This window comes from Manacus candei, unplaced genomic scaffold (assembly GCF_025592945.1).
Source record: "Manacus candei isolate 608988 ecotype Guabito, Panama unplaced genomic scaffold, ASM2559294v1 h1tg000027l, whole genome shotgun sequence".
NCBI classification, from domain to species: domain Eukaryota; kingdom Metazoa; phylum Chordata; class Aves; order Passeriformes; family Pipridae; genus Manacus; species Manacus candei.
In genome coordinates this window covers 2,100,720-2,124,603 of record NW_026138075.1, presented here as the reverse complement: position 1 = coordinate 2,124,603, position 23,884 = coordinate 2,100,720, and the positions used below count along the sequence as shown (strand labels likewise).

Below are 23,884 nucleotides of genomic sequence, written 5' to 3'. Positions count from 1 at the left end.
TTTTTTTAACAGCTTTCATAAGTAAATGCCCCGATGTCAATCACTCTAGTGAAGGTCTGTGGCACTGCAAACACTGGCAAATGCAGATTCAGACACTTTAGAGGTGTTTTGTCTTGTGGGTTGAGACAGCTCTTGCCTAAACACTTCTGCTTATCTACTGTTTTTAAACTAATGGTAAAAAAAAAAAATTAAATGAGATTAAAATGTCCTTTTGCCAAAGTCCTTTCACATACCTCAGTTCAAGGTAAAACCAGTAAAAATGTAATAAATAATGCAATATTCCAAACTAGTAGGAGTTTGTCTTGTCTTTAACCTTTTTGAAATCCTCAGCTGACAAGTTATTTGGGGAGGTCACTGAAAGGAGCCACCCTTAGCACTCCAACATGCATTTGACTTTCCTTCACAGGGCAGAGCAAGCATGTCTCTGTGAATTTAGTGAGTCATAACTGAATTGGAGGTAAATCTGTTCCACTCAATTGAGCTACTGCATCTGGGAGGCCTTTTTAAGTGTGCCAGTGAGAACTGCTGAAGTTGTTGAGCAGCCTTTAGAGGTCAAAGGAATGAAAAGGAACTTGGATGGAAAGCCAGAGAAATTTCCTTTTCTAGAAGCTCCAGTACAGTGCATAGGTGCTTGTGAGAGATCGTGCTTCTGCACATGGCCCATGTGATGAAAGCAACAAGGCTCACACAACAGAGCTCGTACCAGCTCACTCTGCACTGCAGAGTGTGAGGGACAAGCACTCAGAGCTGCAGCGCTGCTGCTGTGGCTCTGCATCCTGATGCTCTGTTTATTCTGCACTGCAACACACACAGGGAATCAGGCAGAGTCATGATTTGAGGAGTTGGACCCCAAAAACTGCTGGCCAGCCTTAGCATCAGTCTCAGGTCCAGAAAAAAATGCAGGCCCAGATCCTCTTCATGCTCCACACAAGGGACCAGGGAGCAGGAGTGTCTCTGTGCGTTACCCTCAGCTTTCCTTAACACTACAAGGAACAATTTGCTTTGCTGTGATTTCAGATAAATTCCCCAAAGTGACATTTCTGGCCTTTTGCTCTGTGATGCATGTCCCTTTGTATACATAAGTCCACTTTGTTTGAGCCAGTCATTCTTTGACTGGTCACCAGCACCTCTGTCAGCCTTCACAGAGGTAAAGAGATGCAGGAACTCCACCAGTGCAGTGCTGCCTGCCCAGGCCAGCAGAGACAGTGCTCCTGCAGGCAGGTACTTCAGCAACATGACATCTGCTACATACACACCTGTAAAGGGGTAGGTTCATTCTGGTGCCGTGTGATGCCAGGAGGGTCAGCCTTTGTCTGGCATAGTGGGCTCTGCACCAGTCTTGCTCTGTGCAAAGTCAATCCACAGGGAGCTTAATCCAATTTTCATGGGTATTAAAGATTTCATTAACCCATGGGTAAACGCAGGGGAAGAATTTTGTTGCAGGAACATGGCAGGCCATTTTGAAAAAGTAAAGCTAACTCAAACCTAATCCTGGTGTAGTTAAGCTGAAAGAAAATTGCAGGAGCCCAGATGACATGTTTAAACCTTGAAGACGAGAGCTGGACAAGCTTTATCCCCTTTGTACAGGAGCGTAATAATCCTTGAAGACCAACTGAGTCTGAAAAGCTTTTGTGTCTATGCTTCACTCTTCAGAGCCTTCACTGTTACAGATCTACTCCTTTTGCAAAACACACAAAATCACTAAAACATACATCACAACATTTGCATGCAGATCTCAGCAGTGCTTATCTTTACCTTATCTTTTCCCTGATTTGCATGTCTCTGATTTCTTCATTAGACAACTTTCTTTTAATGAGTAAATTAATATACTCAAGCTTGCTGTGTTTTGCTCAATTAATATTTGTTAAAACTCTAGATACCCAAAATTCTCTTTATATTGTCAAACTTGATTAACTGTAGTTGCAACAAAAAATGGCAATTACATTATATATTCATAGTATGCATCATTATGTACTTTAGTTTATTCTTCATAAATATCTAATAACATACTCAATACATTAAATATTAATACTAGTCTACATACTTAACCCATATTTCTTAAATGAGCTTGTTCCCGGGGGCATGTTGTACTGTAGTAGGGTTGCATGGGACAAGCTAGGAGGAAATCATGCATAAAGGTAATTTTCAAATAATTTTATTTTGTGTGTTTATGTATCACAAACACTGAATGAATATGCTTATAGTACTTGAATAGAGGTCTTCAAATGGAAGAAGACAAAATGCCCAGAGGTTGATATCTCCAGTGTCAAATAGGTCTGAGTGCAGTAGAACAAAATATCTGGCTCCAATGTATTGTGGATTTGAAATTCACTTTTTGATTTTATTACATTTACCTATGGCTGAGGATAGGCCAGAAGTATGGGAAATGAGAGGTATGGGTGAAGGTGAGAACATTTATTCTGACCATTAGCAATAGGGTTGACTTAGCCACATAGCAGCAGCCAAACTGCTTCAGTATCTCACATTGTTTGTTGGCCCTATTTTATTTCATGGGTTTAGTGACCTTCATGTTTTTGGCAGTGTCTGTTAGAACAAGGTATATAAAAATATCTAAAACTCTGTTTCAGTCTATGGTGATGGGGAGAAAAAATTGGATCACTAAGGAATCTAGAGACATTAAGAGGGCAAAAATCACGATCTCCAGAAGAAAGTAGAGATATGAATTGGCAGATGGATCACAGTCAGAGATCTGGGGATCCCACGCAATCACAGGCTAAATCTGAATCCTGAGTAGGATTTATTAACACAGTTGACAGGGCAAAGGTGCAGGAGTTCTCCAGCTAAAGGTGGACCTCAACCAAGCTGTGGAAGAGACAGAGAAGAAGATGGTTTCCTGACTGCTCATTAGGAGAGTCCAGAGAGTTGTGCTTCTTTTTCTAACCCAGAGCAGCACAGGTGAGAATGGGGGAAAAAATCCCCTTGTGGTACCTAAAAGAACAAGAGGGAATGGGGTTTAATGCAGGAAAAGGTTTAGGTCTGCATGCAAATATAGTGATCTTTGAAATAATTTGGTCTCATTTGTTCTGCTTGCAATACCTTTCCAACCATCAGAAGGTCTCATCTGTTTCATGGTAGTTTTCCTGCTAGTGACAGTTCACATCTACATCATTCCCTGTGGAAGGAAGCAGCTTATCTAAAATTCATAAACTATTTACATGGATTCTCTTTCATATTGTTCGAGCTGGATGCAGACTTGAATGCTGTTAAGAGAATAAAAGCAGGTCACAATCCTTTTCAGAAGCATTCACACTTGGATATGCATTTCAGAGGTGTTTTTTTCATGACTTGCAGTGTTTGCTCATATATGCAATTTAACACTGAAGCAGTTCATGCTGAACACCACTACTGGTTTTTACTACCTTTAACATCATCTTTCTTGTGTCTGCATTGCTCTAGTATTGCAACGCTCAGTGATATCGGAGTTGTCTGAGATGAAAGTACATCTACCCAGATCCATTTTCCCCATGCATACTATAAAATTGAAGCATTCTTTCTCTCCTCTGTACTGAATTATTTGTGTTAACTCTTCTCATATCACCACCTGCAACTGGTTTCAAACACTCTTTAAGTAGATTTCCTCAGGTAATGACGGCAAACAAGTTCAAGTGTGGTGTACAGGGAGAAGACCCACCCCACCACGGTGCTAGACAGCTGCCAAGGGTGCATGCTTGAGTGGATTCCCTGTGCAATGGAAGTAGGAAAATATCTTACAATCCTAGGGGAACAGAAAAAGAAGAGCATCTGAATAGGCTTCACTGCTCAATTTGGTTCAGAATTAGAAAGTAAGACAAGGAAGGAGATCAAACAGAAAATCTAGAGCTGTTGTTGTTGTCCTGTGAGAATTAACATAATTCACAGGTCAGGACACACAAATTTCCTTTGTATTTTAATTTGTATACCAACATGCCAGGACAGAACAATGTGTTGCATGGTATTTCAGGATTGCAATACAGAACCAGTTTTTCTACTGATATAAAATTATACAACTTAGTTTACATCAGTTGATAATCTGACTGGGATCCTTGGTTTTTTGGAGATCTGCTTCAAGTTGAAGTGATAGAAAACAAATAAAATCCTACTGCTTCATTTTAACATAATATGACAGTCTGATATTGATAATTTCATGACAACAGAAAGTTAAAATTAATTTTCAGACATCCTGGTTCCACAGAAAGGAACTGAGCTAAGAGATGAAACAAAAGGAATAAAAATGTGAAAACAAATTGCATATCTGCAATTCTGTGGAACAGGTGAGGAGCTCCCAGCTATTTCTGACATATGTCCCATCTCAGTAAAGGTTGTGTAAAACACAGCAATCATTACCAAGAAGGGTGAAAGTCCTTGGGCCACCAGCTGCAACGTGAAACTTCTCCATCCACCTCCAGCCTTCTGAGAGCACATTCCCCTGTCAGCCTTCAGTCACTCAAGGCAAAGGCTAGCACAAGTGTCTTCCATCCAAGGGAAGGTAAACGTGAGCCAGTAGAATGGCTACAGGAATTGATATCTACTGCAGAGGATAGTCCCAAATTCCTAGCTAGTCTGGATCTATGGATGCCACTTGTGTTAATTATACTGAATGGTCCAAAGGGTTCTGCTCAGGCTTGCACGACTCTGCAGACATACACTTTTCTGCAGGGTTGATCATAGACTCTTAGAATCAACTGGGTTGGAAAAGACCTCCTAGACCATCAAGTTCAACCCTTGATCCAACACTGCCATGGTTGCTAGACCATGGCACTAAGTGCCACATCCAATCTCATCTTAAAAAACTCCAGGGACAGTGAATCTACCACCTCCCTGGGCAGCCCATTCCAATGTCTGATTACTCTCTCCATGAAAAATTTCCTCCTAATATCCAACCTAAACTTCCCCTGTCAGAGCTTAAGACCATGCCCTCTTGTCCTACTTCTGGTTACCTGGGAGAAGAGACCAATCCCCATCTGGCTACAACCTCCTTTCTGATAGTTGTAGAGAGTGATGAGGTCTCCCTGAGCCTCCTCTCCTCCAGGCTAAACAACCTCAGCTCCATCAGCCTCTCCTCATAGGACTTGTGCTCAAGTCCCTTCCCCAGCCTTGTTGCTCTTCTCTGGACCTGCTCCAGGACCTCAATATCCTTCCTGAACTGAGGGGCCCAGAACTGGACACAGCACTCCAGGTGTGGCCTCACCAGCCCTGAGTACAGGAGCAGAATCACTTCCTTGGACCTGCTGGCCACACCGTTCCTGATCCAGGCCAGGATGCCATTGGCTTTCTTGGCCACCTGGGCACACTGCTGGCTCATGTTCAGCTTCCTGTCAATCCAAACTCCCAGGTCCCTTTCTGTCTGGCTGCTCTCCAGCCACTCCGTGCCCAGCCTGTAACACTGCAGGGGGTTGTTATGGCCAAAGCACAGGACCTGGCACTTGGCCTTGTTGAACCTCATACTGTTGGAATCAGCCCAGCTCTCCAGCTTGTCCAGGTCCCTCTGCAGAGCCCTCCTGCCTTCTGGTAGATCAGCACTCTCCCCCAGCTTGGTGTCATCTGCAAATTTGCTAACAGTACACTCAATCCCCTCATCCAGATCATCAATAAAGATATTAAACAGGATCGGCCCCAGTGTTGATCCCTGGAGGACACCACCGGTGACTGGTGCCAACTGGATGCAGCACCATTCACCACCACTCTCAGGGCCCTGCCCTCCAGCCAGTTCCTAACCCAGCACAGAGTGCTCCTGTCCAAGCCGTGGGCTGCCAGCTTTTTCAGGAGTATGCTGTGGGAGACGGTGTCAAAGGCTTGATGGCAAGAGAGTGCTATCATGCAGAGGCCAGGATCATCCCAGCCAGAACTGCTTAGGAGGATACCACTGCTGAAGCTGTGAAATTAATGCAAAAGTGGTTTGTGGCATTGTCCTGCTTAAATATCACTGGCAGCCACCTGAACTTGGAGTCCTAACAGCACTAATGTTGAAACAAAAACACTCCAAGAGGAGATCATGAAAGAACCATCAGCTTCTTCCATCTTCTACTATATCCTTCTTGCCCTGACTGAGTTCATGACTTGAGCTACATTTACATCTCTTTACATTTACATTAATGAATTTATGGAAGTGGGACATGAGGAGGTAAAGGGAGAGGAATCAGAAATCATCCCTTCTGTCCCAAGTCCTTGAATTACAGCCCAGGCTATCCATAACCTACAACACCTAGCAGAAACAGAACAAACCCCCCCTCAAAAAAAAAAAAAAATAAAAAAATGAGAAGATGAGACAGGAGCCAGAAATTCAGAGCACATAGTTCAAAATGAAACAGTGTGGTTAATGGCCAAAGAAGGCAAGACAAAAGTGCTGATTTGGAGCAGGCCCATGGTTTGTGTACCACAGAAGACCTTTGTCTCACAGGTTTTGTCAGGCTGTTCTTGAGAGTCACTTAACATGAGCATAACAAATCTGCAATGAGATTCAAATGCAGGTGTGCCTCCAGACGAAAGGATTCCAGTAGAGTAAACAGCTACATATTGTGTTCTTGCACTGTGGAACAGAAAGGGTTGTAAATTCCTTGGCTTTTCACAAAGCCTGTCGTTACGGAGCAGCAGGGTCAAAGGTATGTTTGCTGCTTGGTGCTGGTTATCATCTGGAGATTCACACCGATACTGTGACACAACCTTCCTGGATGCGGGAGTGCCACTGCTGCTGAGGCCACAACCAGCATGGTTTCCTGCAGATGACTACTGGACTTGAGCAGCTTGGGAGAAACAAGGCATCCCTTCAAGCAGTCCCTTGTCCCAGCCTTGGCCAGCCCTGCTCTCTGCCAGAGCCCAACACTGACCCAAAGAAATTACAGTACTGAAAATTTCCTACATGACTGCCATTTGGTGAGCTGAAATTAGATCAGAGAAGCAAAATATCTCACATTGAGCTGAGTTATGCATTGAGGACTTCTCAGCTATGTGGGTGATGGCAGCTGACTGTCCCCAGCACCACTGCCCATTGTTTATTCCCAGGGTGTTTGCACAAAAGCAAGAAGTGGAGCACTGAAAGCCTGTCTATATCATAATAACAAGCTATTTGATTAATGAGTCATTCGATACATATAATTGTACAGTATCTAGTAACAGAAATGTCTGGAGCTATTCATGAGTCTTGTTTCCTGAGAAAGGCAGAATATTCTGTTTCAGTGAGTAACCTGAAGGAAGAATCTGGGATAACATTACTACTATATCAGTATGCTTAGGAAATACAGCCTCTGAGGGGATACATTATACTGTTATAAAATACTCTTTGGTATGTTTTCACCACAAAGGGGTGATATGCTCCATGGGCTACCTGATAGCTACAGCATAAGAAGGGCTTGTTGCCTTCCACCTCTCAGTTTGGAATAGAGTTGGTGAGAGAGCAGTGTACTGGCCATTCACCTGTCCCTCTCCCCCAGGTCTTGGATGCAGCTGTACCTTTGGGTTTGGGGAGGTTTGAGACTAGAAGAGGAAGAAATGAGCCAGCTGCTGGCTGAAGTGACCTGCAGTGCCTCAACCAGAAGGAAGGTATAGCAGCATCATGGAGTGGAGACAGGCAGGGAGCAGGAATGTGATGTCTGCCATGTCTCAGTCACCATTCCCCAGCTTTCCTCTGGGGCCCCTTTGCCCACTGGGTGGTTGTGCCTGCCTCTCTTGGTAGCTGGTTCTCCCCTCTGGTGTGAACATTTCAGTGGGACCTTAGGGTTGCCTTAATCAAGGAGTAGAAGGTACTTGAGTTGCTGGGACCAGTTTTTCTGTCACAGTTGTATATAGGCATCTTGTATCCACCTCATCTCTAGTGGGAGATGAGAAATTTTTCTGGGATGCAGAAAAAGAGGTGATAGGAAGTTTTCCTCCTGTTTGAGTTACCCCACAAACACACCACTAGCCAGGTGCAAACACATGAGGCAGATCATACACACACCTACATACATTATATTAGTAGATGCTCTTCTCTGCAGATGTATTTAGACACAATTTTTCATCTAAACAAATACTTGGAATTTAAGAAAACCAAATGGAGCCCGGGGGCAAATGCATCATGCTGTACCTCAGCATATATCCCACATCAAGCCATTCTTTGAAAAGAGGCATGCCCACCTTGGGTGTTGGCCTTGTGGGCATGCACCACCATCAGCTCCGTGCAAGATGAGAGTGATTTGTACAGTACCACTCAGATCTGGTGAGACCATAAGTAGGTGTAACCCTTCCAGCCTTAACGCAGCTTTTAGGGTCACAGCGTCTGAGCAGAGGCGGTGTGCCTGAGCACCTCCAGGTACCCGACAGTCGTCCCGCGCTGCTGCAGGGTGAGAGGTTTTCACGGGCATCCTCAGACCCGTGAGCGGGTGGGCGGGCGGAGCATCTGTCGCAGCACGACGGCCCTCCCCCGGAGAGCAGCGGGGGCAAGGGCTGCGCTGCAGGGACGAGGGGACCGGAGGGGCGGCGTGATCCCGCGGCACGGCTGCGGGGCCATGGAGGTGGCAGCGGACAGCAGCCGGTTCTCCTACATCTTGGAACTGCTGAAGCGGGACAGGGTAAGGACGGAGCGTGGTTCGGCATCCCCGGGACAGCGCGCGGGGAGGAGAGCGCAGCCCGAGGGGAGAGCCGGTTCCCTCCTGAAATGTTTTTTTTTGGGGGGCTTTTTGGAGGGAGGTTGAGGGGATGAATGACTCGTCTTTAGAGCTAATGTACTTCGGAGGCTCGACTTATATTTGCCACATGCTTCCGAAGCTGTGGGGTAAAAAGGTAAAAGAAAAAAATTAAATTTCAATGCGAAGTGTCCCTCAGCACAGCACAGTCGGGCATTCGGCGCCTTCACAGCCCTGCCCCTGCTCCGTGTGCGGCGGTCTGCCAGCTCAGGGATGTGGGGTGCCACGGCCGGTGCACCCCTGTCCCTGCGGGATTCTGCTGTGAGCAACTGGCTGCGAGCAACGCTGAAGTGTCTCTCTGAGGAACTGATTCAGAGTTGGCAAGCGTTTTGAGGGAGACTTGCACGTGTCTTTTGTTGAAAAAAGGAGGGAATCCAACTTTTTGTACTTGTGAACTGCTGGTATATATGAAAACCCGGGAGCCCCAAAGACTCCGCCAGTGGGTTTCAAAACACTGAAGCAGTCACAATATTCTAAACTTAAAACCAAGTGTAGCAAACAATGGTGCTATTGGAAAGATTGTTTCAAATGCATCCTGGTGACTTTCTAGCATATCTCCAAAGGCTGCCTTTACAGCCTGTTCTTTGTGCGCGTCTTTCTCCTCCTCCCTCTCCTCCCCCCCTCTTCTGAAAGTTTTGGACGAACCTTTAGAGCAGGTGAATGAAGCACTTCCTGCATAATTTTCTTCTCCTTGCCCAGGAGTAACCATGCCTGTGGCATTAAAGGAAAATTCAGATGAACAAGTCTTGTTACTGTTCATTTTACATAATAAACAAAATCATAAAGGGGTTCAGGCCAGAAACTACCTTAGCCTGTAATGGCGTGCTATGTGTGTCCCTTTTCCCACAGTTAGACAGTTTGTACTTTAATCAGACACCCTCTGGAAGAGCATATGGCTTGGTAGACAGCAGAGTTAGCACAGTAGTGTGAAATATGCAAGTTAATCACAAACAGTGCTGTTGTTTATACATGAACAAAAATATTGCCAAGTCCCATCATCACAGACACTTGATGTACTCGAAGAAAAGAGGAGCAGTACCAGCTCTGTGACCTTCACAGACTTTCCACAGTGGCAGTCACTGCTTGACCCTCTCCAATGCCAAGCTCTGAGACCTCTTGCTCTCCACATTTGCCTTTTGTATTTTTTTCCCTTCATACCAGGGTTTTAGATTACATCCACTTTGTAATTTATTGATGTTAACCAGCAGCTTGGAGGTGTTCTGTTGGGATAATTAAACTGCTTTCTCAGATGACATAAATCATGTCTGCAAAAGGACTCTTCTGTATGGTAAACTGTGTTTGCTTGAGGCCAGGATATTGTTGCTTAGAGGTTCCAGAACCCCAGTTTTCCCTTTCCCATTCCTCTACATCAATAAAATTTTTACCATAAAACCTGGAAGCATTAACATGCTTTGAGTTAACTGCTAAGCATCTTGTCTTTCACTGAACAAAGAACTATTAGAACAACAGGATCAATAAAGAATACTTTACACTTACACACTCAGCTCTCCATATGTAGGGTCCCGATGGGTCCCAACAGGTACGATGCATCAGCTCTTAGATGCTGGGCATGTGACATCTTTTGGCAAGCATGCTGTTTTTCCACTTAGCTTGCAGCCTCTGTCAGACCTCTCAAACAGGGCAAATCATTATATGTCACTTTTCCCCAGGGAATGTCACTTCAAAAACCTACTGTCTCTATTAATGATCTATACTAATTATTCCTCTGTGAGTCTCTTTCACATACACAACTTGCATATTGTACCTAGAACAGAAAGGTTCATGTAGCACTTTTAGTCCCAATAAAACAGTCCTTGTGTAATCCATATATCCACAACATCTGTTATATATCCACAAAGTCTGAGTTATTCTGGGCCTCCAAGGCACCTGTCACGAATGTCACAGAAGCATCTGAGAACTCCAAAATACCCCTGTGATAGATTAACAACTAACTGCATTTTGTATCGGATGCACTGGGGCAGAAGGAGATTATATGACCTTTTTTCAGGACTCTGAAGTATCAGCTCAAACAACAGCAAGGACAAACACCCAACCATCTCAAAATGATGTATTATTCCAGACACAGTCTTAGGCTTCTTCCAACACCCCCATCTTCCCTGTCCCACCCCCAACTTCCTCCCTGTAAGTTGACTTTTGCAGTAGTCAAAACTCACACATACCGCCCCCCCCAGTTATTCACCCAAGCTCCATTTCAAACTGTTTTACTTGCACAGATGTATGGGTGTGGGTTTTTTTAATGAATCTGATTCTCTCGTAATATTAACTTCAAATAAGTTTTAGGTGCTGTAAAGAAATATTGATGTCTGATGGGGTAAATGACACCAATGCTTGCTATCTGTTTTGTAAAACCATTTTCAGGCATTTTTCTGTAACTTAATAAAATCAATAAGCTGATATGTTTGTTTCAAAGATAGAGTAATGACACTGACACTATCCTTGTGCACTAGCTGTTGATTTCTTGCCCTATTTTTAAATTTTTTTTCCCTCACATTGTTTGCAGAAACTGACAATTTGTTGTTCAGGAGGAACAGCTTTAAAACAATTCTCCAGAAAAAGCATGTAGAGAGATAGACACTACTAGAAACAAGCCCTAAACCCCACATGATGTGAACATGAGAAATATATAAAGATAATTTTAAGAACATTTGAAATTCTGCATGATCTCCACCTGGAACCAGCAGGTGACACTGATTTCTGTTCCTTTCTTCAGCCTGGTTCATATAAAGACTGATGGAAAATTCTCTTGTGGTAGCATTTCAGCTTTTATCGGGGTGAAATTAAGGGATAGAGCCATATAGGGGTCCAAATCCAAACCACGTGAGAAGCTGGAGAAGGGAAATACAGCATAATTTAGTAGTGGGGGCTGGCAGGTTGCTCTGGGCTGCCTGACTCAGTGGAACTGGAGATCTATTCCTCGTGTTGAAGAAGATAAGGCTTTACGTATTTCTTGCTTATGTGTAGAAAAGCACTTCTTTGGGGTTTGGGTGCCTATGAGGAGGACCTCACCTTTAAGAGTGAATTATTCAATTTACAGAGTATTGACTTACAGCGTGCCAGACTGTGTATATATTGTGAAAGGTATTTGCACAAAAAGACGACTTTGGTGAAAGAGCACGTAAAGATAACTTGGAGTTCAATTTTAAGTAACAATATTAAGTTAGATACTGCAGAGGGATCTGAGTTTGAAACCCAGCAGTCAAGAGCAATTGGAATCCAATTTGCCTGTCTTCACAGCTTTTAATCACAGTTACTTAGCTGAGTTAGTCAGCCTGTGTGACAAAGGTGTGTTTCCACATCTTAGACATGTCCTCATCTTTCCAGTAGCTGGTTCCCTGAAGCATGTTCAAATGCACGGGATATGACATGGCAAGGGAGAGCTGACAACCCTGTCCTCTGTGACAGGGGTATCTACAATCTGAAGTGAAGGAGAGAAGGTTCCCCATGTGCTCCATGTGTACTGTCCTTATTTTTCATGTAATAACTTTATGGTGTCAGAAATGTAGTCTGTGACTGGTCTTCCTGTAAATTTGATTTTATTATTTTTTTAAAAATGTAAATGTTTTATATTCGAAATCCTTTTGAGAGTAACCTTTACACTTCCTTTCTACTTAACAGTAGTCATTTCTTCACATGTATGACTCTCTCCTAATTCAGAGCTGGAAGTTTTTGATCTGAATATCATGTATTTTTGTAAAGCTTTTTCATTATAATTTTTTCATTTGCTTGGCAAGTGATTACAATGCATGAAGGGAAAGAGCAGAGTCCTCTGTGTGGACTGCTGCCTGTAGTTGTTCCTTGGTTCTCCTGCAAGTACTTCTTTCCAGGTGTCCTGGACATGAAGTAGAGTACTGTACATATGGCAGTAAGTGAAAAAGTAAAGATATTCTGAGTCAATTTAACATACTTTGAGATGTCCTTGTTACAAATCCTACCTAAAGCTGATTGCAGCCCCAATATTCTGACAGTTTGATGAGCATAGCCTTTACTGACTCAGTGCTCTGTGCATAGCAGTGTCATGTGGGACCTTCAGAACTTGTTCAGTTCAAATCAGGTTATGGGATCTGTTAGGAATCCCATCCAAACTTGAGGGTTATGGGCCTGTAGGACATCTTTGCAGAGAAGATAAACAATCCTGAATCAAAGGAGTAGGGACTGATACTTTTGTTTTACAACAAGAAATTCTCAAGTCATAATAACTTTAAAACACCCAAGGTCTATAGATACTTGCTGGCTGTTCAGGGTCACACGGTTGAAGGATAACCATTGCAAAGACAAAGTTAAGCCTGTATTTCCGAGCCAAAACAGGCACGTTTCTCTCAGACAACATAAATTCCTGCCTTATTGCTGAGCTAAAAATAGATCTTGGGATGATTGGGAAAATCCTCTGGATAGGAGTCATCTTCAGGAGTAAGTAGAGAAGCAAAGTGTATCACTGACAATTTACAGAGAGTGGGATGCAGGCTAAAACCCCTCTGCATCCATCCTGGAAGTAAATACTTACATTGCACAGAGAGAAAAGTGTCTGTGATTGATCCCCAAGTCAGTTGTGTTAGCTCAGGAAAAAAAAACCATCTTCATCCTGCATATCTCTGCTGTGATGCATTGACTCTATTCTTCAGTCAGAGGAGTGCAGACCATCAGGAAACTGACTGAGTCTTGAGCCATGGTTGCAAAAGCAGCATGAAAATAAATATCTTGAAAAGCTTTGGTCTGAGGACCTGACTACTGAAGGCAGGGGAGGTGTTGGCAGAACCTCCCTGGTGCCTTGGGACAGGCTTGTGTTGCTTCACGCAGTAGGATTGCAACTGCACTGCTTAACAAGTATGGGATTTTTACAGTTAGTTGAAAACCAGTGCTGCGTCCTCCTTGAAATTATACTGATAGTTAATGGGAATGAGCACTTGGGAGATTGTTGCATAACAATTATTAAATTAACAACCGCTTTTAATCTGAGGGAGGAGGGAAAATAAGATGGTAATCCCTACCCATTCCAGTTTCTATCTTCTGCTGTCTTGTGAACGCAAGGCACGCCATAATGCCTGGTCAGACCCTGCCTCCTGAAGGATGTGTTAGAACTATTTTGACACTTCCCAGACATTACTCCATGCAAAGGGAGTCCCTTGAGAGCAGAACAGATGTCTAACTGAAATGTGTTTTTAGCTGGAAGCAAAGCAGAAGAGTAGGTCCAAGCTCTGTGGCAATGTTGGTCTTACTAACCCCTTCTGCAGAGGCTAAGGACAGGAGCCTTTTCTGACACTGGTTCCTGCTCTTACCTTTTTAATGTACCAGTGATTCCTAACTGTTGTGCTTTCTTCTCAGTACCATAAAGCTAATGCAAATTTTGGTACTGCAAATTTAGTAGTCCTAGGCTGGCGGAGGCTACTAAAAAGGTGTGAGTGCAGAAGGGGAAGTTTTGACCTTTGGAGGCCTTCAAGGACATTTTCACCCATGTAACATCTTAAGGTGATGGAGGTGGTAATTACAGTCCTGCTGTAAAGTACCCTGAAACCAGAGCAAACAGGCACACAAACAAGATAATACCTTAATGATCTATTAAGGGATTGAAAAAAGAATCACTCACAAGTCCTGGCATTAACAGTAGTTGGCACTGTAGCCCACGTGAAGGCTGTGGGAGAACAGGAGGAAAATGTGTGCTCCAGGTTTGGCCACACCAGTAGCACCCACCTGTGCTGGCACTTCCACCTCTGAAATGAATGCAAAATTATTTGCCTTGCTCTACCACCAAAGACAAAATTTCTTCCTTCTGTTTCAAAGGCAGCCAAGGGGTCTTTGTTCTAATCTGCAGCTGATCATTTATCTGGCCCCAAATAAACGACATCCAGTGTCAGCAATGGGTAGTGTGCTATTGTAGACAAGGGCTTATAAAGAGCTGCAACCTTAAAGCCTGCCTGTAGCATCATTTGGGGATAGTAGAGGTGGTTAAAGAATAGTAAATAGTATAAAGATAATGATTCAGAGGCTTGTAAATCATTAGTCAAAATGTAGTTGGAAGGCTGACAACCCATGGCCTTACCAACACGTTCTCCCCCCTTCTCAGTTAAGTGACATGTTTCAGTTTGAATATGCATACTGTCCATTTACTGGTATTATCAGAACAATTTCAAGCACAGTACTCTCTATTTTTATGAGGGTGGTTTCTAAAGTAAATGTGAAACATTGTAAGTCTTCTGTAGAAAGTTCTTCTTTGTAGTACTGGACATGCAAAAAATCACCTGCCTTCATGATTTCTGAGTGGAATTTTCCCTTTGAATTTCATGTCCAGACCACCAAAAAACAGGTATAAATAATACCGAAGTAAGACATTTCAAGTATGTTTGTTTTATTGACTCATAGGAAGGGTAATTTTGAGGGAAAATGAACTTATTATCCTGATGTTTGTTTTTTAAATAGGCAAGTAGGTCAAGTTTAGGGTTTGTCAAATTGACAGCATTTCATCATTCACACAGCTCAGGCTTCATCTGTTTTAATTAACTAAACCTCCTTCCGTTGTGTAATGTACATACAGTGTATGCTTTCATTCCAAGTTTCCTTTTTTTTTTAATCCCTTAGTTTAATGCTATATTAACTATTGCATCTGCAATGGTGGTGTCCACACCCTTCCCAAAACCCAGAGATGTTGGAGATTTAAAAGTATTTTCGTTTGTTCTGGCAGATGGTGAAAAGGGTATTTACTATCCCTTTTCCAATGGAAATACACTGTAAGTGGAGAGTAGGGGATACTGACAGTCATAACCTCTTCCCCACCTCTTTTTCATCCTGGCTGCCACAAAAGCTGCCTGGTGTGTGCCTCCTGCACCCTTAAAGTATACGGTCCAGCTGCCTTTCCCACACCGCATGTAAGATGGTGGTGTTCTTCCCAAAGAAAGCCACACACCTTTCTAACATGGATAGACTGTGAAGAGCTGCCTTTGAGAAACTGCCATGAACAAGTTTATGGCTAAAAATCAATGACCAGGGCAGCAAAGGGCATGCTGTGGTTGGGGTCTACTGCAGACTGCATGATCAGGGGGAGCCTGTTGGTGAGGACTTTTTGCTTCGGTTTAGTTACGTTGTGCTCACGGGCTCTCGTCCTGCTGGGGGGTTTCAACCACCTAGATATCTGCTGGGAAAGCAATACAGCTGGCTGTAAGCAGTCCAGGAGATTCCTGGAGTGCATTGAGGACAAGTTCCTGGTGCAAATACTAGAAAAAGCAGCCAGAGGAGGAGAAGGGTTACTGAACCTGGTGCTCACCAGTGCAGCCGGCTCATTAAAAAGGTTAAGATATGAGGCAGCCTGGGCAGCAGACTATTTGGTGGATAAGGAATTGGCTGGATGGATGCAGCCAGAGGGTTGTGGTCAATGGCTCTATGTCCAGGTGGGGGCCAGTGACAAGTGGTGTCCCTCAGGGCTCTGTCTTGGGGTCAGTGCTCTTCAATATCTTTATCAGTGACACAGACAGTGAGACTGAGCACAGTCTCAGCAAGTTTGCAGATGACATGAAACTGAGTCACGCAGTTGACACAAAAGAAGGAAGAGATGCCATCCATGGGGACCTGGACAAACTGGATAAATGGGCCCAGGAGAACCTCATGAAGTTCAACAAGTCCAAGTGCAAACAGGGAAAAGAAGTCCCTGAGAGCAGTCCTGTGGAAAAATTCTTGTGAATGAAAAGTTGGACATGAGCCAACATTGTGTTTGCTGACAGCCCAGAAAGCCAATTATCCTGGGCTGCATCAAAACAGCAGGGTGAGGGAGCTGATTATTCCCCCCTGCTCTGCTTTAATGAGACCCCATATGGAGTACTGTGTCCAGCTCTGGGGTCCTCAGCACAAGAAGGCACAGACCTTTTGGAAGAAGTCCAAAGGAAGGTCACAAAAATGATGAGGAGGCTGGAGCACCTCTTCTGTGAAGACAGGCTGAGAGAGCTGGGATTGCAAAGGACAGAAAAGAGAAGGCTCAGTGGTAACCTCACTGTGGCCTTTCAGTACTTAGGCAGCTTATGAAAAAGAGGGAGAGTGAGTTTTTAAGTGGGCAGAGAGTGTAAAAAGGGGAATGACTTCAAACTTAAAGATAACAGGTTTAGATTTGATACTAGGAAGAAATTCTTCAGTATGAGGGTTGTGAGGCACTGGCATAGGTTGTGCAGAGAAGCTGTAGATGCCCCCTCCCTGGAAGTGTTCAAGGCCAGGTTGAGTGGGGGGCTGAGCAATCTGGTCTAGTGGAAGTTGTCCCTGCCTATAGTGGAGGGTTGGAGTGAGATGATCAGGACGAGAGGACACGGTCTTAAGCTGTACCAAGGAAGGATTAGGTTGGACATTAGGAAGAATTTCTTCACAGAAGGGGTGATTAGACATTGGAATGGGCTGCCCAGGGAGATGGCAGAGTCACCGTCCCTGGAGATGTTTAATAAAAGACTAGATATGTCACTTTGCCCCATGTTCTGGCTGACATAGTGTTCACTCACAGGTTGGAGTCGACGACCTCAGAGGTCTTTTGCAAACTAATTGATTCTGTGCTCTTTAAGGTCCCTTGCAACCGAAAGCGTTCTACCATTCATTGATTCCCTGACATGGGCACCAAGGGAGGCTATCAATGGCAGGGGCTGAGCGGGAGAGCACTCGATACTCCTGGCCGCCGGGACGGGCGGCATTTCCGGTGCCGCTCGGCGAAAGACAAGAACCAAAACAATAGCCACGAAATCGGCGGCTCCCGCGGGGACCGGAGCGACGGGAGCGGCTGGACAGCTCCGCTCTGCGGCGGCTGCCGCGGGCGCGGCCACCCCGCCCCGCCCCGCCCGCGCTGCCCCGCGCCCGAGCCGCGCCCGCTCCTCGCTCGCCATTTTGCGCCGGGCGCCGCCGTGGGCGCTCCCCGTCCGCGCCCCGGCCGCCCGCCCGGGCTGACGGATCCCGCCGGAGCCGGCGGAGGAGGCACCGGAATGGAGGGCGATCGGCCGGAGAGCGCGGTGAGCTCGGGGGGGAACCGGCGGAGCGCGGCCGCCGGGGCGGGGTGCGTCGTCCCTCCGGAGGCTTGAGGTGCGGGGGGCTGGAGGTTGTGTGTCTGTCTGTCTCTCCGTCTGTCCGTCCTCATGGGTGTGCGCCGACAGCTTCGTGCCCGCCCAGCTGGGAGCGGCGCCGGCGGCAGCCCCGCGGAGCCGGGACGGCGCGCAGGGCTCGCTCGGAGCCCTTCCGACGGGGCGCGGGGGAAGCGGTCCTGGGGGAAGCGGTCCCGCAGGGAGCCCGGGCGGAGCGGCGGCGGCCCTGGCGCGGGGAGCGGCGCTGGGCTGGGCTGGCCGTGCCTGCGCCCGCCGACACCTGATGCTTAGCGGGGCGCGGGGCCAAGGGGAACCGTGGGGGCCACGGAATCACTGAAGAGCTGCACCGATCCACGGGCGGATCTTTGTGCGGCAGATAAGGACGTAAAAAAACGCATAAACAAATAAATAAACGATGTTCCGCACTCAGAACTATAGTCCTAATAGTTTCAGCCCTTAAATGTGAATTACGCGTGAGGAAAGCCTGTTGTTTAACCAGTACTGAGTATCTGACACTTAGTATCATTTTTTTTTTCTCCCTTCCTGAAAAGCGAGCAAGCAAGCTGAACATATGGACTCCTATTGTTAAGAAGTATGGTTGCGCTCATTGCACTAGGTCCTTGAGTGGAATTAAGACTACTCCCTCCTTTCCTCCCCTGCAATGCAGACATGACCTAAAGATGAACTGAGTTTGCCTAGTGGCAGTGCTCACTTCAGTTGAAATGAACACTGTCAGTGCTTTCATAAATGTTAATTGAGATTTGTTTGCAGTTTTAGCCAGAGAAGTGCCTCAAACCAGATAAAACTGTGTGGATTTATTCTACAGAGATGGAATTTTGGTGACAGAGCAGTGCCATAAATCTTAATGGCTCGTGTTTTCCTGCGCTTACACTTGTTTCTCCCTCTTTCTATCATGAAGGTTGCCATTAAGGGTATCGAAAGAGAGCTTATCTGCCCAGCATGCAAGGAGTTGTTTACCCATCCACTGATCCTTCCATGCCAGCACAATGTCTGTCACAAATGTGTGAAAGAAATACTTTTTGCATTTGAAGACTCTTTTGCTGATGGAGGCTCTGAATCCTCTAATCAGAGTAGCCCTCGAATCAGAATCTCTGCTTCTAGCATGGACAGAATTGACAGGATTAGTAGATCAGGTATGTAAGAATTTGTGCATGTTTTCCTAATTTTATTAGTATACTGGCTTAAGATGACTGGTATCTGCATTGGTAAAATGCCTTCCCATTACTCCTGCTGCGGTTAGAGAGATGACTTAGGGATAGTGCAAGTCTTGTTCATTTTGTGTCAATAACAGTGGGAATATTTTTAAGGACAATGCGCTCTGTTTCATATAGATTTGTCTTTGTGACATCCTGTAAATCTTTATAACCATTGTGTTTGTTTTTTTCTGTAATTCAGTTACACCGAAATGCAACAGCATCATGTTCAGTAGCGTAGAGATGTAGATTTCAGTGATTTTATTGCCTGTCAGTAGCACGGTTGAGGTGGTTCTCTTGTGTATCAGCCAGCCTCAGTGCAGTAGTTCTGACTTCTTTCTGAGCTTGTAGAGAGACTTTTCAAGTTATAGTTTTGTCCTGCTGATATGGTTTGAAGCTGGCTCCCTACCAAGTCTCCAAACCTTACCACAAGAAGTCCCCCTTCCCCCCCAAACCTCAGGGAGAAGAGGGAAATAACAATCAAGAAAACCAAAACGAGAGAGAGACAGCTAAAGCAATATATATAAATATATTTACACTTATGTTACAGTTATATACAATTGAAATATATATATATATAATTTCACAAGGGAAAGGGAAGGGGGAAGGGAAAAGGAACAAAACCAAAATAAAAAATATATATATCCCAATTAGGAGCCCAATATCTAGCAACTAAAAGAATTGGCTAAAAAACTATCTTACTACTCTCCTTGGGACAACGGAGAGTCGCTCTGGAACGATCGCTGGCAACCTCCGTCTCCCAAGGTCGACAAGGCCTTACCAGGCCTCGCTCCCCGACACAGCAGACTCAACAGCAGGGAACCTGCACCTCCAAGCCACCAGAAGGAAAGAGAGCGAAGGCCTCTCCTCCTTTCTTCTTATAGCCTGGCTTACGTAAAAATCGTAGGGAATACTGGGTAAATCTGGACCCTTCCTTGGTTACAAACTGGTCACCAAGGAAGGCCTAGTCCAAACTACCACACCTGCCCACTTCATTATGCTTACAGTAAATAAATTCCCATTGATTATGATTACTGCACAGTTGCAGATTTGGAGGACAGATCTCTTTCAGTGCGATCTGCTCAAAGCTTTAAAGAGCACTTAGCTATAGGACTCCTCATGCTCTTCATGGTATCATATTAGAAAGATTCTTACAGCTGTCCGTGTAATTCACAGATGAGTTGATCTTTTTTTACAGAGACACATTGAAAGTGCTTTGTGCATGCTGTACTTGAAAGAAACCTCATCTTGGCTTTTAGGCTTTCTTCCGACATAATTATCCATTTAAAACCACACTCTCTGGTGCTTTGGAAGAGTCACCAACAAGGCAAACTCTAAAGCTCTGTCTTGCATTTCCTGCTAGTAAAGTATTGGCGGAGAGGCACAGACAGATTACTCAGAGACCAATTTGATCAGCAAAATGTCTAATTTATTATTTAAATGAGTTAACTTTTATACAGTTTAGTTTGTTCTGGGTACATGCTTACAACAAGGTGATTGGATAGTTCAGTCTTTGCACGTGTCTCATGCTTTCAGTTTATTGGACCTGGTGCTCTGTCCACACGGCCTGAAATCATACTTGGCATGCAAAGTCCCTTCTATTGATCTGCCTTTAGGGGTTTTCCTGAGATCTGCAGGTGTCTCATTATCTCCAGTCTCTCAAGTCTTTCTTACTATAAACATACTATTTTCACATACCTTATAATTATAAACACACAGCTAACAAGTATAAACATTGCATATTTTCACACAGCTTATAAGTATAAACATTACACCTCTTGCACCTTCTAAAGTCATGTCAAGCAAGGCCTACAAAATGCAGGAAAAATTGTTCATAGAAATCTCTCTGCTCCGGCCACACTAAAGTTCATCCTCCCCAGTATTCACAGTTCAAATGTGCAATTTCACCTGCTTCTTTTAAACAATTAATGAGTTGTTAGCACCGGTACTCCTTCAAATCAGTTTGATAAGCAAAAAACCAGTTCTTGGTATTTCCCCCTACCACTTTCAGACTGCCCTGAGATACATGCACACAAGTTGTTGCAGGAGTTGTAATTTTTAAATCCGCAGTAGTCTGCCACCATCCCAGCAAACTGATGGGAAGATATCTCCTCATCTGACCTGCTACTAGAGGGGTGATTGCTTTCCAGAAGAGTTGTTGGATGAGTAGCAAGAGGGAGTTGAGACTTGGACATAATGGGCTTGCCCCCAAAGAGCGTTGGGCAGATGCACATCACAGGAAAATTATCATCTCAAACAGTTCAAATTTGCAAAATGAAAAGCATATGGAAATTGGAGCTTTAAAGAATACATTTGTAAATTCAGGTTATAGTATCTTCACTTCTAATGTTACAGGCATTATAGCTTCATTGCTGTGTGGGATTTGCTCTCAGACCAGTTTGGTACCAGTAATGGTGAACTAGCTTGCAATTTACATCTGCACGTTTGTCATCTTGCACCTGAGGTACTCATAATGTGCATTGCCTTGCTTAATTTGTTTTGTGATCCATAGGGGAATTTGTAATAGAATACTTGCATAGTAGAGAAAATGTTCTAGAAAACATCCAAAGTATGGTCTCACATGTATAACTTCTGGTAGGCTTTTGCAGAGCATATCACTGTCAAGACATCAGTGTCACATTTGAAAATGGATATGACATTTTCTCCCCACTGTGTGTTTTTTCTTTTTTGTTTTTTTTTTCCACTTAGGGAGTCCCTGTTGTCTCCGTAAGGAATATACTCTATTTTTTAAATGGATTTGGCATTTAAATTCTTGAAATTCTAGGAGGAATGGTTCATGTTCTGTATTTGTTGTGCACACACAGCTTGCATTTACAAATACAGTTTATCTTAATGTAAAAAGGATGGAACTGGTAGAACTGTATTTTTCACATGGAGCGTGTGTGCTGCTTAAAATCCAGTGTGTTGGTTTAAAAACACTCCTGTTTATATTATATTTAAAATAATTTTTAATTTAAAAAATCAAGTTGCATGTAAAATGAAGGATATTTCTTATTGCTAATTTATTTTCTGTAATGTTACTGTAATTACAATGTTAATGTAATTAAAGCATGTAATGTATTTATGTTGATGCTTGTGCAGCACTGATGGGTAATGCAGAAACTGAATGTTTGAAATATCTCTCCCTGTGCCCCTCCCCCCCAATCTCTTCTTTCTCCCTTTTTCTGTTCTGCTTAAATACTAGAGTTGTTTCATGTGCTAGGAAACTAAACATTCTTGCCTTTCAGCCCTGCAGAAGTTTAACAGCCACAGGAGAGAAAACAGTTGATGCTTTTCGTTTGAACCATTGTAAACCAATGGTATATCCTGTTTTTTGGTGTCTAAACAGCTCTCTGTTCATTGTTTGCAGCCTCACAGAGGAGGTCTTTTGGGTGGAGAGGTAGAATTGCTTCACTTCTTGTGTTGGCTACAGATAGTCTAGCATTTAGATTTCGAGTTAAATATTGTTGGTTAGCATATAGCTTTTTGTCAGTGGTCAAGTCCACAAAAAAGCTTTTTCAGTGAGCAAAGGTACAGCAAAGAAGTTCTATAAGGACAGCTTTTCATTCTGTGTAACATTGATTTAAAGGTCAACTGGACTGGAATTCAGTTAAGAGTTGCATTATATTTTTTCCTTGTGGGTGTATGTGACTGAATATACATTGATGGGTGCAAAAATGCACACAAAACCCCAGTAGTCACCACACCACCTCCCTCACCCCCCTACTTTTTAATTTTCATGAGTTTACATCCTAAAGTTTTAGTGAAACTGCTGTCTTACTGGTAGTGAAGTGTAATTATTAGACTGATCTTCCCAACCTTTAAAGGTCATGTTTGGCCATCACTTTTAAATGGAAGGTGTTACTGTTTCTTCATTGTATTTGAGCCTGCTCAATTTGGTAAAGAAGCAGACTGAAATTTACACCATGTTAATATGAGTAGCTAGTTCTGGATCTGAAAATTTTGCAAAGCACATGAATATACAAGGGAAGCTAAACATTTTAAACTTTCAGACTTGTAATGTTTGGTGTGCTTAATGAATGAAACAGTTAGGTTGAAGGATAGCCACTGTTTTGAGTACATCTCACTTCCAAAAGTCAGCTCGTCTGCGCAACTCAGCCACTGTGTGGACTTGTTAACATTAATACTGGGGTTTTTTTTTTAGTGTTATGCTCTGTCAAAAACAGGAAAAAAATCCCTCAACTCCATATTGCGACAGTATTCACAGGCACATGAGCAATCCATAGGAATATGTTATCCTACAAGAAAGATGTGAGCTAATGACAAATCTGAACTTCACTCTCAGTGGAGGACAAAGCAGCTAATCACAAGAGGAAGTTTAAAGTGCCTCAATTGAAGGCTGAAAGTGTCATAAAACAAAGATACCATATGATGCCATCAGAGCTCTTGGAAAGCTATCCTTATCTGCTCTTTCTGCAGAAAGCACCCTTGTTTTGTGAAAAATTAAGGTATCTGAAAGTAACAGTTTAGAGCTACTGACTTCTCTCATGGTTTGTTGTTTTTTTTTTGTTTCTCAAAGTTCATCCAAAAGCATTAACTGACTGGGGGGGGTGGCAATATACAGTTATATTATAAAACCCCCAACCTTTTAAGAGAATCCAGTTGACTTTTAAAATCTTATTTTTTTTTAAACTCTCACACATTTAATGTCCATGTCTTCCACAACCATAGAATTCTGGTAATACTGTTTACTTGGAAAACACAATTTTATCTTTAAGATGTCTTATCCCTTTGCTAACCATTCACTGCAGCTTGGACTTTTCAATTCCTTGGGAAGAGGACATTTGAACATTGCCTTTAAAAGACATACTTAAGATTGCTCTTTGACTTGAGTCTTTGGTCTTTGCAATCTATATGATAATATTTGTGAGTTTGCAATCTAAGCATGAACATATGTTGTGATAATTTTTTTGTTACAGATTGAGCAATTTACTGCAAG

General features: G+C 43.7%; 1 protein-coding gene across 4 annotated transcripts in view; it reads left to right on the top strand.

Moving 5' to 3' along the window:
- The first annotated feature begins 8,435 nt into the window (after nucleotides 1-8,435).
- The window catches only part of TRIM36 (tripartite motif containing 36), a 36,732-nt gene continuing 21,283 nt past the window's right edge, over nucleotides 8,436-23,884 (top strand). The window contains exons 1-2 of one of the 4 annotated variants that reach the window (XM_051789370.1): nucleotides 8,437-8,543; nucleotides 18,630-18,864. In XM_051789370.1, the coding sequence (XP_051645330.1) occupies nucleotides 8,481-8,543; nucleotides 18,630-18,864 (298 nt within the window). In that variant the 5' untranslated portion in view covers nucleotides 8,437-8,480. Of the gene's footprint in view, nucleotides 8,544-17,479; nucleotides 17,712-18,629; nucleotides 18,865-23,884 lie in introns of those variants that run through there. The other 3 variants (XM_051789369.1, XM_051789371.1, XM_051789372.1) reach the window with 3 other exon arrangements.